The 19834-nt window shown below is 37.6% G+C and overlaps 1 protein-coding gene across 1 annotated transcript in view; it reads left to right on the forward strand.

The window, feature by feature from the left end:
- RPRD1A (regulation of nuclear pre-mRNA domain containing 1A) overlaps positions 1-15086 on the forward strand; it is a 63412-nt gene extending 48326 nt beyond the window's left edge. Inside the window, exon 7 of the mRNA XM_019740825.2 lies at positions 11626-15086. Within this exon, the coding sequence (XP_019596384.1) occupies positions 11626-11775 (150 nt within the window). The 3' untranslated portion in view covers positions 11776-15086. The remainder of the gene's footprint in view (positions 1-11625) is intronic.
- The last annotated feature ends 4748 nt before the right edge of the window (positions 15087-19834 follow it).

Here is a 19834-nt window from a genome sequence, read left to right on the forward strand (position 1 = left end):
TACATGTGACAAGCAAGACCATTTTGCCAGTAAGAACTGCCTAATGAAAAAGGACTATTTAATAAAGTAATGAATTTCAGCCTCTGCCATCTACATCTAAAGCAAACTTTTAAACACAGCCCGACTCCTGGCTAGGTTAATGTAAGACCTCATAATGAATACCTATTTACCTCAGTTCCTATTACCTGATAACCAGCATGCCAAAAGACAAGAAACAGACTCATATGTGACAGATTTTGAAATTATCAGACCAGGAATCTAAACATTAATATATCAACAACTCTAATAGAAAAGTAACATGCAAAAAAAGATTTGAGTAGAGAGGAGGAAATGGTTAAGAAAATTAAAATCAAATGGTCATCTCAACTGGACACTGCTAACGGAAAATATCAGTGACCTTGATGATAGGTCAATAGAAACTTCCCAATCTGAAATGAGAAAAAAAAAATCAAGAATTGTGGGTCAATTTGGAAAGATGTAGCACACATGGAAAACAAGGCGAATGAATGAAGCAGAAGAAATATTTGGAGTAATGATGGCCAAGCATTTCCAATACTCATGACAGACATCAAACCACTAAACAGGAAATTCAGAGGGCAAACACCAGGCAGGATACCAAAAAAATCACAGTCTACAGCATATCATATTCAAACTACAGAAAACCAAAGAGAAAAAGAAAGCCTTGAAAGAAGCCAGAGGGAAAACCCATCTTATCTACAGGATAAGAATTACAGTGGACTTCTCAGAAGAACCATGTATGCAAGAAGGGAGTGAGGTGAAAAGTGTTGAAAGAAAACCACCAACCTTGAATTCTATATACAATGAAACTTCTTCAAAAGTGAAGGATAAACTAATGAGTTTGCTGTTATTGGAGGTGGTCAATAAAAGGTTGAATGACAAGAACAAGAATATTAGGCCTAATGTTTGCCTAAGTGTATTCTCTGTATAAACTATTAGCTCTGGGAGATGGTAATATGTATTCAGCAAAAATGTATTTAAGTGACTTTGAGAAATGTTACAAACCAGATTGCACTCTTGGAGCTTCCTTCTAGACAAGCATATGAGGTGTGACAATTAAGTTCGTGAACTCGCCACTGTGCACTTACATTGGGCAGCACTGTACAAACAGCTTGGTGAGGTTTCATAACCTTGGTGTATCAGTATCTCACAGCTGTGTTGCTGAGTGGCGTTCATTACTGTTTTTGCATGTTTGTTGTCACGAGAAAACATCAATAGAGAAACAGGAAAGTCTTAACTGAAAATCTTGGCATGAGAAAGGTTTGCAAAAATGGTTCCGAAGGAGCTCACCAATGAACAAAAGCAAAGGAGAGTCGGAATTTGCCAAGACCTTTTGGAGAGGCAAGACCATGTTTTGGGCCATGTTATCACTGGTGATGAAACATGAGTGTACCAATACAACCCTGAAACAAAGCGTCAACGTGCACAATGGAAGTCAGCCAATACTCCATAACCAAAAAAGTTCCATCAGTCCAAATCAAGAGTTAAAACGATGTTGCTAACCTTTTTTGATATCAGAGGGATTGTGCATTATGAATTTGTACCAACTGGGCAAACAGTTAAACAAGTTTACTATTTGCAAGTGCTGAAAAGGCTGCATAAAAAAGTTAGACAACCTGAACTTTTTGCCAACAATTAATGGCTCTCACGACAGTGCACCAGCTCACACAGCACTGTCTGTGAGGGAGTTTTTACTCAGTAAACAAATAACTGCATTGGAACACCCTCCCTACTCACCTGATCTGGGCCCCAATGACTTCTTTACCCAAAGAAAATGAAATACTGAAAGGAAGACATTTTGGTGACATTTAGGACATCACGACTATGATAGCTCTGATGGCCAGTCCAGAAAGAGTTCCAAAATTACTTTGATGGGTGGACTAGGTGCTGGTGTTAGTGCAGAGCTTCCCAAGGGGAGTACTTCGAAGGTGACTGTAGTGATATTCAGCAGTGAGGTAGGTCACACTTTCTCTAGGATGAGTTTGCAAACTTAATTGTCAGTCCTCGTATTGAGTAGAGAGAGAGCAAAGCAACTTTATTTCTGCTCACAAATAGTCCAGAACCTCTTTTTCATGGCCTGCCTGTTAAAACATTGTGGAATATGTGTCATGGGACATCCAATTTGGGAAACATCAGATTAGTTGACCATATGCCCCTAAATAGTGTGATTCTTTAGTAACAGGATATGTGCTAAGGGAGTGAGGCTGAAAGGTCATAGATGAAAATAATTAAAAGATAGCATGATTAAGTCTACTTCCTCATTTAAGTATCAGTAAAATTAATTTGATTGTTATAGCTCATTTCCTTAACTTTCTTATCACCACTTGATTTTGAAGTTACTTAATAAAGAGAAATAGCCTAAGTTATAAACTGCCTTATGAACTTATGGCTTTCCCTTCTCCCCCCAAGGTCAAAACTGATAATTATCAGTAGGTTCACCTTTCCTGTTATATATCCTGATTGGACTAGCCCCTTGCATTGTTTTGTTTCTTTTCCCTTGTGTCTTCTCTATGTGGTTATGACTATTATTGATTCCTCTTTTGTTTAAAAAAATTAGTCTCAAGGCACATACTCTATGAGAAAATTAGTTTCTCTCCACTACTGGGAATTACAAGGACATTTTAATGGCAGAATTAGACTAATACAGGTCACAGTTTGTTTTCTTGTTGGGTTTTGATTTAGGGTCATGACTATTAGTCCTGTCACTGTTATGATCCTGTATTTGATGTAAGATAGCTTTCAGCTGTACCCCAATTATTATTCCCAATACTAAGATGTGAAAGGCAAGACCACATAATGGTCAAGAGGACTCTGACACCAGACTGGCTAGGTTTGAACCCCTTCTTGCCCCTGTCTGTTGACTTTGGGGGAAGTTTCTTAATCAGTGGTTAATTGTGTTTTAGTGCTTCATTATCTGTAACCCATGGATAATAAGAGTCTCTACCTGTGAAGATTAAACGGATCACTTAGAACAATAATTGGCATATAGTAAGTAAGCACATCAAAATTTTGGTTAGGGCCCCATATACTAGTTGAAGTCTAGAAATGTGTAAAGCTTATTTATCACAGTACCTACCCTCATTACAATTTAGCATTACTAATTTTTCAAGACCCAGTCAGTAGCCAGGTAGGCATTGGATTCCTTGCAGAAAACTTAGACCCTACGAAAACAGTCTTTTTTCCATTTGTTTTAACAATCTAGAAGACGAATGAACTTTTATAGTAATAAAATTGTAACTTGTTAACAGGTGGAAATTATTATTTCAAGAACATTTTTAAAGTAAAAGCTGCTTTTAAAATATTTAGAATGATAGTAAGGAACTAAAAGATGCAAGGTGGTTTGGTATATTAGATGACATTTACACCAAAGTATTTCCCACTAAAAGATAAAACTTTTCTGCAAACAGTCAAGGAAGTACGGCTCTATTAGAGGGGTGTAGGATAATGTGAATAGAAACAAGAAAGGATTTGATAGTTGGGTTTTACATTTTAAAAAATTATCAATTGCAAGATTAGATCCCAAGCTAAATTTAGGTATTTGTTTTCTAGAGGACAGATTAGGGCAAACCACTGAAATCTTTACCTGATTTGCACTCTGTCCCCTGGAGATGGCGGCAGCCTTGGCTGATTTCCAAGTCCCAACATCATGGAATTTCTTGGACTTGTTTAAAAAAATTTTTTTTTTTTAATTTTTGATTGGTACTTCAATTAACTTTTCCTGTCTATCCTAGCAAAGAGCCCGAATCCCAGGGTAAATGAAATGAAGTAAATTATGGTGGATCCTGAAAAATGAGAATCAAACCTTAATAGTTAAGTTGAAGACAGTTGCTTAAGAAAGACTTATATGTTCACATCTTGAGAGAGGCAAAGGACATAATAATACATGTCAAAGAACAAAACCATTTAGGGGTTTGCCGGAGACCAAATAAAAATAATCAGGATTGTGAAGATTACTGTCAACCTAAGTGGTTCTATATAATATGTTCTAAAGTTTGTTTTGATAGTATTTTGAGTGAAGATTACTAGCTTTACCTTCAACATTAATTTGTTCCTTTGTGACCCATTGGGAATCCATTAAAACTTTTCAAGAAAACATTTTTCAAATACCAAATTACCGCCAATTTTTATTATTGTACAAGAATTTAGAAAGCAGATATTCTGAGTTGGTTAAGGATAATAACTGAGTTCTTCAGATAATGGATATGAAGGGTATTGTTCTCAGAGGGTTGGATTATAGTCACAGCACCCAAAGTGTCTGTCGGGAAAGTTAGTATTTTCCTAAGAATAAAAGTTCAAAACTTTCCAAATATATGCTTACTACTCTTTTCTGATTCACTTTTACTGCTTTTTCATGCCTTCCTAAAACACTGGCAACATTTCTGCATTCTGCTGTTAGCTTGCTTCTCTTTCTTCCTGTAGATGTATGATTCCCAACCAGGGCAGGGAGGGTACATACCATCATCTTGGTGCACATTAGAATCATGGGATGTGGTGTGGTATGGATAATTCAGAAAATCACGTATTATATATATATATATATATATATATATATATATATAACATTTTTCGGAAACAAACCACAAGAAGCAAAATTTGACAAGATCTTGGCTGATGATGGATGTACAGAAGATAAAGAGTGGGGTAAGGGTGAGGCAAAAGGATATAAATAATAGAGAAACACTGCCATGTATACACTCATAAAAGTGTGATTGATTCCAACACATCTCAAGGTTTTAGACTATTTGTCCATGATAAAGCCCAAATCTATTTCCAGCTGTGAATGCTAGAACACATATCCAGGTGCCTACTACTAGAAGTTCCAAGAATTACCCAACACTGTCCATGCTGAAAACCGAACTGTTTTATCTTCCCCAAAGGAGTTTCTACCTGTCTGCTACCTCAGATAATGGCACCTCCATCCAGCCTCTCATCAAGTCCAAAACTTCATTTTTATTTACATCACAACAATTGTGCTGATTTTTCTTATTACAAATTGTTTTTGTCTTTTGAATTAAGGTATTGTGTACATACAGTGTAGTTTGTGAAGTGCTCTACTATGCCTGGCTTGGTCCAGGCGCTCGTCCTTTCTTTCCTAGACAGTTGCAGTAAATTCCTAGCTGGGTTTATGCCTCAGGTCCGTCCTTTTCTATACTGTATCCACACGAATCCCCTACAACTGAAATGTGACCACATTTGGTAAGGGAATTCTTCACCTTACACCATGCACTATGGTAATAATGAGTTGCCATGCATATAGTATGCCCTTTATCCTCTATGCCCTTTTATCTTGCTGTTCCATTGGCCTGTTGTGTTTTCCTCACCTCTTTTCACTTCTGAAAACCTTCCCTGAACTCAGTGGGGCAAAGTCCTCCACCCTCTAATTCTTGTATGTTACAGAAAATGGTTTTTACCTCTGATGGAGCACATCGTCTTTATTATAACTTATTTGCCCATTAAATTGTATGCTCTTACTAGGTAAGGGTTATGATTCATCTTTGTGTTCCCAGTACAGTGACTGGCACATACTATAGTAGATACTCAAGAAATGTTTGATGGACTGAAGTATGAAGTCAGTTGAGACCCTCGAGGTCAGTATCAAACAGAATGGTATATTCATTTGAAAAACGTAAATAATAGTAAGAGCTAGAATCTCAGGTCAGAAGACTCAAACTGACATATAAAATGATGGTATGTAAATTAGGTGCTACTTTACCTGTAGGAGATGTATAAAAAGCAGTTATTATAAACAGTGTATGTTTATTTTCTATGCAGTTGCTTTTGATCCCCTTGCCCATCACACATGTTCATCACCGAGACCATCATATTTGCATTAGTAGATATCAAATTGGTCTTCCTAGGAAGTCAGGTTTGAATTGCGTGGAGAGTATATTGTACGAGCTTGGTATTTCCTGCAAGTAGAATGACCAGCCCACCTTATAATTCATATACCATGTAACTTATCCATTGTAAGTATACAGTTTTTAGTATATTTGCAGGATTTTGCCACCATCAGTACAACTTACAACTTTAGGACATTTTTGTCTACCCAACAGGAAACCTTACCCATTTTAACTCCATCCCACCCCAGGCCCTAAGCAAACAATGTCATTTCTGTCTCTATGGATTTGCTTCTTCTGGACATTTCATATAAATGGAGCCATACAGTATATGGTCTCTTCGGCTTCTTTCATTTAGTATCATGTTTTCAGTGGTCTTCTATGTTGCAGCATATATCAGTACTTCATTTCTTTTTATGGCCAAATAGTATTTCATTAGAGATATACCATATTTTGTTTCTCTGTTTCGTCAGTTGATGGATATTTGGGTATTTTTCTACCTTTTGGTGCTTATCAGTTATGTTGCTATTAACATTCATGTGTGAATTTTTGTGTGGACATACATTTTCATTTCTCGTATTTTCCTAGGAGTAGAATTGCTGGATTACACAGTAACTCTATAAGACTTTTTCAGGAACTGCCTAACTATTACCCACATTGGCTGCAGCTTTTGACATTATCACCAGCTGTAGATGAGGCTTCCAGTTTCTCCACATCCTTGCCAGTACTTGTTGTTTGCTTTTTTGATTATTGCCATTCTGGTGAATGTGAAATGATATCTCATTGCGGTATTCATTTGCATCAAAAGTCTTTTAAACCCACAGAATAGCCAGAATTCTATACATTTGCAGTAAAAACTATAAATTTAGTATCTATTGCTAAGGAAAGGGGCTTAATTTTTTAATGGTTTGGCTTTGAGGCACTTTCTATTTAAAATTTTAAAATTCAGGTCCTTCCACTTTGGGGCTGGAACAGAATTAAATTTATTTCTAAAAAGTTATCTAAGTTAAAACACAAAATAAGTTTTTTGAAAGCTGTTTTTGCAAGTGCAGGGTTAGTTATAAAAGAGTGAGAAGAGTGTGAAAAGGATTTATAAAACTTGTAGTGGCTTTGCCTATCGATTGGTTTGTCAGATTAGGCTGCCACCTCTGACTTGCCCTGATTCATGTGTGTCATCAGTCCGTGTTTGCATTTTCTTTTTCATGCCTAGGGTAATTTTTGGTTTACTAGTAGAATAAAGAGAGAGATTTCTCTTTTTTCCTCAGCTTTATTGAGGTAAAATTGACACATAAAACTGTATATATATAAAGTGTACAATGTGATTATTTGACGTACACTTTGTGAAATGGTTACCACAGTCAGGTCACATCCATCACCTGACATAGTTACTCTGCGTGTGTGTGTGTGTGTGTGTGTGTGTGTGTGTAACACTTAGGGTCCACTCTCAGCAAATTTCAAGTACACAACATAGTATTAACTAGGCACCATGCTGTGCATTAGATCTCCAGAGCTTATTCATCTTATAACAGGCTTGTAGCCTTTTTACGAGCATCTCTCCCCCCCCCCCCCCCCGCCATTCCAGCCCCTAGTAACCACCATTCTACTCTGTTTCTATAAGTTCACTTTTTTTTTTTTTAAGATTCCACGTGTGAGATTATACAGTATTTGTTTTACTCTGGCTAATTTTACTTAGCATAATGTCTTCTAGGTTTGTCTATCTTGCAAATGTCAGGATTTCCTTCTTTCTCATGGCTGAACAATATGTCATTGTATGTATATGTACCACATCTTCTTTAGCCATTCATTTGTAGACAGAGACTTAGGTAGTTTTCATATCTTGGCTATTGTGAATAATGCTGCAATGAACTTGGGGGTGCAGAATCAGTATCTTTGAGATACTGATTTTGTTTCTGAGGTCAGTGTTAGATATTTGTTCTAACACTGGGAGGGCACCTCCCAGCTGTCTTACTCCCCATGTCCTGCAAACTAGCTGGTCTGCAGTTTAGCCTCAGTTATGAAATCGCCTCCCAATTGCCTTTCCCGTAGCTTCCACTGTCTTGATAGTACCCTTAGGCTTGAACTTCTTGCTCTGTTGTTATAAATAAAGTCAGTTCCTTTGTGAAGAGCTGAGGATCTACCTGTTTTACTGCCTCCTTCTTCTCTAAGGCAAAATGTTCGAGTCAGGGCTCTGGAACTCGGAGTGGGGACAATGGCATTCTTTATTTGAGTGATACCCCTGCTATAGGAACTGAGTTCTTCTCGAAGGGGAGGGGTGCAACAGCCTGTGTTCTCTCAGCCTACCTCTTCTGGTATTGACCACCCCCTCCTGAGTTGGGGGCAAAGGTCATCAGTGCCCCAGTATTCTCAGCTTGCCACGTCTAAGGTGGACCCTCTGTTTCATGAGTGGGGGTTTGAGTAGAAGGGAGGCCCCAGGCTCTTAACGAGGCTCTCCTGAGACTTGGCTTTAGCAACAGGTAGCTGGGAATAGGATGGGAAATGCTGGTGTCCTGCTCTTCGCAGGAATAAAGCCCTTTTGGAGCTGCAGGGAGAGGGACCCCAGTGTTCTTGGCTGTGGAAGTTTGGAATCTGCCTTGATGAGCTGGGAGTGGGGAGAAAGGCAGTGTCCTGGTTTAGATATCACAGACTCTTCCCTTTCTTGCTGAAGTTTCATAGATTTTCTGAAATAGATGTTTCTTCATATGTTCTTTGCCCTTAGGATTGTTTCTATAGGCTTTAAATGTTGGTTGTGGTTTTTAAATATAGGTTTCACTAGGGAGTGGGTCACTTGAGCTCATTGCACTGTCATGCTAGAAGCCAATATCCTCTAGGTCAGTGGTTCCGAAACTTAAAATTTTTGAACCCTTAATCCCCTCTTTTTTGTATACTTGTAAAGTAATCGACTCTCTCCCCACATTGCTCCATTTTATTCTAATCTTAACCAGCTTTATTTTCTTCATTGTATTTGTACCTAAAATAATATTTTTGTGTTTTTTATGCCTCTTCCCCCCTGAAATGTTAGCTTTGTGAAGGCAGGAGACCATCTGTTTTGTTTTAACACTGTATCTCTAATGCTTAATAAATATATACTTGCCATATGCCGTGGACTGCCATCATAACACTTGCAGTCTTGTGGAGCAGAGGGTCATAAATAGTTAGTCACAATACTTTTCTAATAGTTCTGTGAAAGAGGAGAGTGCATACATTCATGGTGCTGTGATGATTCTTATCTAAGAGAAGTACTCTCATTGTACATGAGAATCAAAGTTAATACATCTTATTGTAAGCATCGTTGCCGTAAGAAACCGACCCATGGAATCTTGGAGCCTTTTTCTACCCCACCAGTGATGCAATTCAAAACTTTTAAAACTATGGCCTGGATCATACAATCAGGTAATTATCAGGGTTCATCTAGTTTCGTCTTCAGCCTAACATCAGACAGTTTACCGCAGCTACTTAAACCTTCTGTCTTTAGGATGAAAGTCTGCCTGTGACAGTAGCAAAAAGCTTTTGACACTACTTTTGTTCCTAATTTGGGAAAAGATGATTTCACATGTTTATGAAGGATAGTCACTCTTCTCATAGGATAATTGAGAGGATTAAATGAGGACATTTTAATGTCTAGTATATAACAGACATTAAAAAAATGGCAGCTTTTGTTAATGTTTACCAATTTCTTGTTTGCAATGTATGCCAGGGGGCTGAAGACTTTTAATTTCCACATATCATTTGAACCAAAAGATGAAGAGAAATCTTAATTGAATAGCTTATCTGGATGTGAGAAATTAGGGTGGGCAGTAATGATCACTAACGGCACACAGGACATTGCTCAAAACATCTGGCCTCAAGAGGAGCGGAGAGTAATTGCTTTGGAGCATGTTTGAACAGCATCTGAATATTTTGTGCTGACCCCAGAGTGCTTTAGATATTATTTATTCAAGAATGATTCAGCTAAGAACAGTGAGACAGATGGAGATGTGTATCTGCCCTCACACTAACTAGCGTGTTGTGAGGAAGAAATGTGCTAAATGTGGAGATGGGTAATGACATCCTATTGAGAAGTATGGATGTCGAATGTGAAATACCCTGGTGCTTATCTTTTGTATGTCACTGTGAGCTGCTATGCTGAAGCCTACCCAGTGTCCCAGTCTGTACCACTGGTAAAGAGGAAAAGGGAAGAGAAATAGCATACCTTGAGATTATAGAAAACTATAATTCTTACTAAATTCTCTGACTCGGCCTTGATCTTCATGATAGATTAGAAATGCAGGGACATGTAAGACATGGAAAAACTGACATCTCATCTGTGTACCCAAAGCTGTCCTTGACTTCCCCAGCTTTCAACCTTGCTTGCTTTGTCTGCCAGTGGGCCCAGTTCCCCAGGTTTCAGAAACCACCTTTCCCCGTTCTCATATAGCTGTTGGATTATATTATAGTAATTCTGAAAATCCCTTTCCCCAGGTATAGTTACTCTTTCAAAGTGGAGGCTCATTTGTATGAAGAAACCTCACTAGTTTGAGTTCATTTTAGGCAGAAAAACTGTAGAGAAGTGGTTTACAATTCTGACTATATTAGCTTCGTTTTGGGAGCTTTTACAAAATTCACAAGCTCTGGACCTGCTTCCAGAGGTTCTCATTTAATGGACATGCAGTGGGGCTGGAATTCTATTGAAAAGTCTGATTTCCTTCAAAAATTTCTGAGGTGATTCTGACGTGCAGTCAAAGTTGAGAAACACTAAAGAAGGGCTCTTTGCTGATCGGCCTTCTACACAAAATGAAAGCTGATCGATGACTCACCTGCTCTGTTTTCTTTGTGAGATCAGCTTTGGCCAGAGGGAGAGAAAGGGTTCTCGTCGTTCTAGAAGGGAGAAGACCCATTTCTAGATCCCCCATTACATTCTGCCTCCACTAGGTGATGGAGTATGGAAGGATTTTCCTCCCATGTGGGAATCTGGGAACTTCAATTAAAGGGAGATAATCCCACTACAGAGAATGGGCTGTTTCCCTGGAAGCCCAACCTGATCTTGATTAGTATCCAGTCTCTGCATCCGTGAGCCACTGTTTGCACTGTTTCTTGAACTTTTTTTGTGCCACTGGAATCCTTTAGTCTGGTGAAGACTCGGACCCCTTCTCAAGTTTTAAATATTTTAAGTGTAGAAAATAAAATGCATAGCATTACAGAAGAAACAAGTTATATTGAAGTACAGTTATTGAAATAATAAAATTTGTACAATAATATGTATTTCTATGTTGACACATTAAATAACATTTAATAGTTGGTCTAATAACTATCATGATTTCAAAGTAGTGATAAATGTAAACAGTATTTCAAGATAGCTGTAAAACACTGTAATGTAATATGGAAGCAACTGGTTTCTATTGGAGACAAATGCACAGATAGTGATAATAGTCCTGTGGTTTGTTGCCAACATTCCCAATAGAACACTGCTAAATTTTAGTTTAGGTTTGTGAAAATAAATACGTGATTTTTCTTATCCAAGCTCAAGGACACTTGAAAATCTCATATGCTGAGGTTAAGCATATTAATATGTTAGTTTTCTTTATACACGTGTGACACAACAGCTTAAGATTGTGTTGTTTTTGTAATAATAATAGAGTTTTCCCAGTTGTCCATTTCTGAAATCCTTTTCGATCCTAAAGCTCACATTGTAATCATCTTTTTTATTCAGCATTAACTGAGTGTAATACCAGATTTTACATAGAGCATCAGCTCCAACTGCCAGAACGCTAATGAAAGTTATTTGATGTTACAGGAATACAAGCGCAAGTTAGCCCGAGTTTCCCTGGTGCGCAAAGAACTCAGGTCCCGGATCCAGAGCCTGCCAGACTTATCTCGATTGCCCAATGTCACTGGCAGCCACATGCACCTGCCTTTCGCGGGGGACATCTACAGTGAAGATTGACGACCAGTCTCTTTCCAGGGCCCAGGACTTTGCAGGAGATGGAGACAGGTTAGGTAGATAGTCCTGTAGCGTTATTTTTGTATATTGTTGAGAGAGTGACACTAACAAACAAAAAAAAAGACGAGTAATTTATAAAATTGTTTAAAATGTTGGTTTGTTTACTATTTTATTGGTAAGTTAACATGACTTAGTTCAAACAAAGTGATGATCTCTGTGTGTTAATAATAAGTCACAAATAGTGATTATTTTCAAAAGATCTTTTGTAAATTTTTTTGATCCAGGGCCTTGTGAGAAATTCCATGTTTCTATTTCTTCATGTATTTTCAAATGTTTTTCTTTATTTTCTTCGTTATCTAATCACTGTATAGTATGTAATTCTTAAAGGGTAAGAACTAATCAGGAGTTGATTGAGACTTCATTAAGGTATAGTTAGGACTTGATTGTAGAAGGGACTAAATGTTCCAACTTATCTTTACCCTTCTCCCCAACCAAAATATCAGTTCTGTGCCTCTCGAGGCCTTTGATTCCTTATTTCCTGGGGCATTTAACACTAACCATGGATGTCATTTTTAGGGTCAGATCAGAGCTCAGAGAACTTTTCCATAATAGCACCACAGGGGTTCCACTCCAATTGCCAGTGTACAATAAAAGGAGTGTTAAATAGGGACCCCACTGATTAAATTGTTCAGAATTATGTGATAAAATCAATATGAAATGCTTTGGAAATGCTATAAATTTTTACATTCTACCAAGAGGACAACTTTCGTTCTGGAACTGATTTCTATATGTCAGATCAGTCTCCTTTTAACATAAAGCCATCTATGGGATTAAAAGAAACAAAATAATGATTCTTTTATTATTCCCTTAGTCGTTTAACTTTAAAAACAATGGTATTTTTAGCTCTAATATCTCAAGAACATAATATTCATTAATGTTCAGTAAAGTAGCCTGGAACATTTTTAATGGTTCCTTAAGGTTTTCGAATGACTGTATATTTGGAAATTAAGCAGTGCTACACTACAGGGTAGATCTGGTAAATATTATATTTGTATATTTAGAATAACTGAAACAAATGTACTTTTACCTTTTACTTCTAACCCTGTGTGTTAGAGCAGTTGCATGCTCTCCTGCTTTCTTTTTAAATCACGTTGTTAAGCTGTGGATTTGTACTCAATAATGACTTAGGATAAACGTTTTTCTTCATTCATTACTTTATAAGACATTTTTCTTTTCATTGTAAGCACATTCAAATTAGATAGTCAATAAAACATCTTTAAATCCCACAAGCCAATTATGCCTCACTAGTCTGAATGGCTTCACTCTTTCTTCTTCAGTGTTAGAGATTGTAGTTAAAATGAATTTATATGTGAAAGAGAAGGCAAATATTTATTTTTAATAGCCAGTAATTTTGGCAGCTGTGCTTCTAACAGTTTGACCTCTCTCCAAAGCAGAGACATGTATAAGTAGTCTCCATTCATGTATGGCTAATAATATTCCAAAGTTTTTTTAGTCACCTTTTGGGAGTCGGGACACATTTTCTCACAGAAAACTCATCTGGGAACTGAATCCACTTAATCATGAATGTGGTTCATGTTGACGTGAATTAATGTAGCTGACAAAGTACTAATAGTAGATCCTGACCAGCAGTTGTAACATTGTTCCATCGCTCTAACTAAGGAAGTGGTATGCAGCAGCCAGACTCACACATTGGGATGTCTGTCTTACGTACCTCTGTCCCTCAGTGTAGAATATGTAAAAAAGATGTAGCTTGGAAGGTGTGGTAACAAGTGCACAATTATAAAAACCTAGTTATACCTGTTATAAAAGTATACCACGTAAGTTAGGTTAAAGTGAAAGCAAAAACTTGTATATTAATTTATTTTCGACATCTTGACCTTATTTATGATCTGCTAAAGTGGTGATTTATCCATTCAAAGTATATATTTTTTCCATTGGAAACTAATTTATAAACTATGTACTCCTGGGAAAATTTGAAATCTATTAGAAGTTTGTTGAAATATTTTCACCATGTAAGACAGACTTCTTAGATACTGATTTTAATGCCAATATCTACTCTGAATATTTATTATAAAAATGTATTATTTTTTTAAAGAGCTTGATGCGATTTGTGATAAGTGGTCGTATTCAACCTGAATCCTACCCCCAATCCCGACCTTTGACCAATCCTCCTCAAACCTTCAGTTGTTGGTTAATTCACTAACCAGAAACATAAATGATATGATTTGGTTGAGAAGCTACGTGTTCCGCCTTATGATAGTTAACATGGTACGCCTTAGCAGTAGTCTTCTTTTCTACAAGGTAGACTACTTCTCAAGACATAGGGTTAGATGGGGGAACTATAATACCAAATTCTAAATCATGAGCATTTACTCCACTGTGTATGTGAAGCAAATCATGCATCTTTGAGTGCATTTTGGCCTGGCCCCTCGAACGAAAAGCGTATCACCACACTTGCAGTAGGGGTACTGTGGTTTGAATGGATGCCGTCACTCTTTTCTCCACAAACAGTGCAGAGAGCTCTCTGGAGTGGCAATTTGAACAGATTCCCTGGCATTCCCTCTGTTTCTTCCATCACTACAGTAAGTAAAAGAACCACCTGGGGGAACCCGGGAGTCTGAGAAAATCAGCTGTGCTCAGTAGCCAACCTCCCCCTCTAGGAAAACCGGTCCAGATGCAGCTATTCTGGTACCTTTTCTCACATGCACTCTGAATCAGGGTTTTTCTATAAGAACTTCAGAATCAGAAAAAATAAGGATGATGATTTCATCATCTAGATTTGCAAAATTAAAAGGACAAAACTAGGTTGTCACTAGATGAACAATTCATGTATTAGTTATTGAACTGGTTCTGAGAAATCTTTCGAATGAAAAAAGCTCAAAAGTACAAATTAATTGGGAAAGCTAGAATGTCCTTTCTGAATTTTCCATTCTAAAAATTTATATTATATGAAATAGCATAAAGCTACTAAACTGCTTTATATTCTATTAAGAAATAGCTCCTAATTTATACATCCTAAAGATGTAGTTTTGTTTCATAGTTGTTGCACTATATGAAAGCTTTTTAAAGTGTAAACCCTATTCTGTGTAGAAAGGGAGCATTGAGTTACTTACTGAATTTACTTACACAGAGCATGTGCTGCCATCTATAATTCCAGCCATCCACGCGAGTCTGTTCTGAGGTGGCAATAGCACATGGGTAGATGAAGTTTCCGTTTCTTTACCCCTATTGGTTTGGCTGTATCTGATGACAGTATAAGATGTTCTTAATAAAGTTTTATGTTCCTTTTGAAATGTGTAGATTATTTTTGTGAATCTGATTAATTGGGTATGGGGTGGGGAGGGGAGAGATGAATGGACTGGGAAGGAAGGAAGGTATTGGAAGTACTCAGTGATGTTATGGTGGAGAAACTGCTGAAGGACGTTCCTCTTGCTTGGCCAATGGTTCAAATTTGAGGGAGCATCACTTGGAGACCTTATTGAGCTGTAGATTTGTTGGGCCCCAGACCAGAGCTTCTGAAGGAAGGCCTGATGGTTTACATTTCTAACAATGTGAGGCTGGTGACACTGGGATTAGGGACCACATGTTGACAACCTGCTCTACACCAACTTTTGAAGTCCGTGACTTGCTTCACGATTTAAAATTCCAGGTAAAAATGAAGTATGGGCTTCACAGTTCATTATATAGCAAGTTCCTTATGGGCAGAGAACAAGACCAAATCTTCTTTTGTGACACTCTGCTCAGTAGTGCTGTTTTTTTGGTTTGGTTTTTTTTGTGTGTTTTTTTTTGTTTTTTGGTTTTTTAGTGGTTTCTGTGGGGTTTTTTATTTTATTAGTTTCAGGTGTACCTTAAGTGCTTTTGAGTGAACAGTTTCACTTACTGTGTTTCCCTGAAAATAAGACCTAGCCTGACCATCAGCTCTAATGCATCTTTTGGAGCAAAAATTAATATAAGACTGGGAATTATTATTATATTATATTATTATATTATTAAAGACCCAGTCTTATATTAATTTTTCCTCCAAAAGACGCATTAGAGCTGATGGTCCAGCCAGGTATTATTTTCGGGGAAACACAGTAGTACATTGAACTCTTTCTTTAGAGTACAGGCCTTTCTACCACACCTTGAATTTAAAGCCGAATTGGGGAATACTAGAAATTTGAGTGTTTCTAGAGCTGTGTTTGCCGTACTTCTTTAATAAAGCTCACTTGGAACATTTGTAGAAAGGGCGCATACCAACTGAATCAGAATTTTGATTCTTACCACGTAGAAAGTTTGGGAGATGTCGTCCTTTGGCCAGTACCCTGGTTCTTCATTCCTGGATGGGAGAATTATATACATCTATATACTGTAAATGTAATTCCAAGATATTGAAACAAAAACCCAAAACATGGATAATTAACACCATTACCCAATCTTTATAGGAGCTTTGTGTGATTTTTCCTAGGTTCAGAATGAAATGATGAAATAATCTGAAATGACTATGAGCTAATGACCGGTCTGGAGATTTTATATATTTAAAAGTTAAGAATTCAAAGACATACTTTAAATATTATAAATTATATGTATATTTGATGTGTATCTGTGATTGCATATTATAGTAAGAAAATGTTATCTAAAAAGCTGATAGGTCTGAAAAGATAAATTTTTAAAAATTTCATATGAAGACAAAATTAAAAGGACTTAATAAGATTGAATTGAATATATTAAAAATTATATAAACAACTGTACCGTTGCATTCTCCTTTGTTAACTTGAATGACAATTGATCATTGTACCCAAGATTTATAGCCATTATTTTGTGATGCACAATTTATAAAAGTATGTTGACTCCAAACTTGCTAATTTCCATCCTCGAGAAAAGTAAAAGATAATTTGGAATTATTCCAGTAACTTCTGTATTTATGAGGTCAGACAATTAAATTTGCAAACTTGTATCAATGTTGCTAACCTTTTTTTTATAGCAGAAGGATTATTCATTATGAATTTGTATCAGCTGGACAGTAAACTAAGTTTACTATTTGGAAGTGCTGAAAAGTCCTTGTGAAAAAGTTAGATGACCTAAAGTTTTCGCCAACAATTCATGGCTCTTGCATCACGACAACGTACCAGCTCACATGGCACTGTCTGTGAGGAAGTTTTTAGCCAGTAAACAGATAACTGTATTGGAACACCCTCCCTACTCATGTGATCTGGCCCCCAATGACTTCTTTCTTGAAAATAAAGGAAATATTGAAAGGAAGACATTTCATGACATTCAGGACATCAAAGGTAATACAGCAGCTCTGATGGCCATTCCAGAATGAGTTCCAAAATTGCTTTGAAGGGTGGACTAGGTGCTGGCATCGGTACATACCTTCCCAAGGGGAGTACTTCGAAGGTGATTGTAGTGATATTCAGCAATGAGGTATGTAGCACTTTTTCTAGGATTAGTTCGTGAACTTAATTGTCACACCTCATATATCTTGTACTTATAGATTGAGCCAATACAGGAAGATCCAACCAAGGCTGGCAGGGTCCCTTATACAAAACTTTTGAGACTGAACCACTTGGATTTTCTGCATTTCATGAAGTGAATTCATCAGACACATTTCCCTTAACCTCCAGTACATGCCTCCTCAAGAAAGCAGTTACCAAAGTAAGTTTGTCACTTGGGAGAACACAAAACTGTCTTAAACATGAGTTTAAACTAGACAGAAGATGTACTAGGCAAGTGTTGATATTGTTGAGGAAAAATTATTCTAACACTTGTTAAAAGGGTAAGGAAGACTTTATTAAGGACTTTGCAATAGGTATCAAGACTATCCCAAAAAGGATAGAAAAACACAGGGCTCAACTCTGAATATGACAGAGACAGCTGGGGATTTATGGCCAAGGAGCAGAGTGAAGGGATCACTGGGTGGAAAATTACTAAGAGGAGACATCAAGGGTAGGGGATTCTTGCCAAACTTACTTGACAGGATTGTTGATGAAGGCAGGCCAAGATGACCGTATATCGAGGGTGGGGGAATTCTCGTTAAATTGACTTAGCAGAATTCTTGCTAAAACTGAGCTAGGGAGGCCCAAGACAGTGTTCAAAAATAAGGCCTAGTTGAAAAGAGGGCTCAGAGAACTGTCAAAAGTTTAGTCTAGAAGATTCTATGAGTCTGTCAATATAATCACAATAAAAATATTTTTACAAATAAAACAATTGGCCTACATCATTAGTGAGGCGCATTCAAAGGACAGCCACCATAGGCTAGATCTTATTCTTCAAATAGTGGTTGGTGTTGATACTCTTATAGGTTTTTTAAATCAGTGATAATAGCAAATTGCTTGAGCACTTCCAATATGCCATCCACTCTTGTAGGTGCTTTACATGTATCATCTCATTCAGTCCTCACAGCATTTTTCCAAAGTAAGTACTATCCTCATTTTACATATAAGGAAACAGACTCAGAAATTAAGTATTAAAGATTAGTTAGTAAATAGCACAGCCAGGTTCTGCAGGGCAGGACCACAAAGATTAGTAGGCTGTACTGGAGTAAGAATTTTAATTAAAGGAATAATTGTATGATTTATCAACTATTATTTGGTTGGGTTAAAACATTCAACTGGGCATTTGGTAATATGAGTTAAATTTTAAATATGAGAACTCAGGATTTTTAAGAATTTGTTTTCCAGCTCTGCTTCTGGTGTGGTCTAATATAGAAATACCATTTCTATCCCTCAGTAAAAGTATCCCCAACATCCTAATTTTGCGTCACTACTAATGTCAGCTCAAAAGTAACAGGGTTTCTTGGAGAGTGGCTGCTGCCATGTCTTAGGGCCGAGGGTGGTCCTGGGACTTTTCTTTGCAAGAAAACAAAGAGGCTGCTTTCAGAGTTCTGATGCAATTGAAAGAATAAAGAAGTCAGCCTAAAAGGCGCTCTCTGAGCATCAAAATAGAAAATAAAGATTGTACTTAATTAAAACTAGTCTGTGTAAAATTGTCTCCATATTTTTTAAAATCAAAATTAGGATTTTCTTTTCAAATAATTAGTATTCTATGCAAATTGACTTTTATTCTGAAAAGTTCCTATTTATATTTCATTATAAGTTTAGTCCCAGGCCAGACAGAAACAAATTGAACACTTTGAGTTCTGCTTTGGGGTTACAGCCCCCAGAGCTCAGACTGGGAGGCACCCAGGCACGAATGTCATCCGGCCCCTGTGTGAGAAGAGCTATGCAGAGGCAGGTACAGTGCCTTCCAAGTCCAGCAGAGGCCCCTGAGTTAAGCTTGTGGTCAGTTTTGACCATTTCTGTGTTATGTTATATATCAAGGAAATGGTTTACTGAAGAAAAAAAAGTGCTGACTGGAAGGAACCATTAGAGGGAGAAGCTGAAGGTGAAGGGAGGACTATTCCATTGACCAAGCCTCGAGTCAGAGGACGGGTGACACCCAGGCTAGATGGCCAGGCTAGCCCTGTTGGGTAGGCTGCCTTTTTTTAACCTAACAGGAGAGAAGCAAGCAAGAGAGGCACCAGTGAGAAAGTGAGAGAACTCGGCTTTAAAGTAGAGCAATGTCTCCAATGTGCAATTGTATTTTGAGTCCCAGTTCATCCACTGGCACTGCCCCTCTCCGGGTTGATATACTTAGGAACATTACTTAAGAGTTCTAAAATCTAAAGGGATCACATTAAACATCACTTGTCCTTTTTGCAGTTAAAGCCCAAGGGGCTGTGCTGAGGGTGAGAATAATGGATACCATGAACTAGGACGTGTTGCACATGATTTTAGCCTACAGATCAGCTCTGTGACACCAGAGTTCTTTGTGATACTGAGACAATTATTAGATCCTCGTTCCCTCTTGCCCCTTTTCCATCTATTCCTGTTGATTTGGTTTCCTCTCTCAGGGTTCTGCTCACCCCTTCCCTTTCTGGCTCACGAGGGTCCCCTTTTCACCCTCACGATGGCTGCCTTTAGTTTAGCATAGGCTTGCTGCAGTCCACAGGGTCAGTGGTGCTTGCTGTTCCTGGCTCCACATCTCAGGACATTTGGGTTTCCACTTGTTGGCTATTAAT

The sequence above is a fragment of the Rhinolophus sinicus genome, linkage group LG09 (genome assembly GCF_036562045.2).
Source record: "Rhinolophus sinicus isolate RSC01 linkage group LG09, ASM3656204v1, whole genome shotgun sequence".
NCBI classification, from domain to species: Eukaryota; Metazoa; Chordata; class Mammalia; order Chiroptera; family Rhinolophidae; genus Rhinolophus; species Rhinolophus sinicus.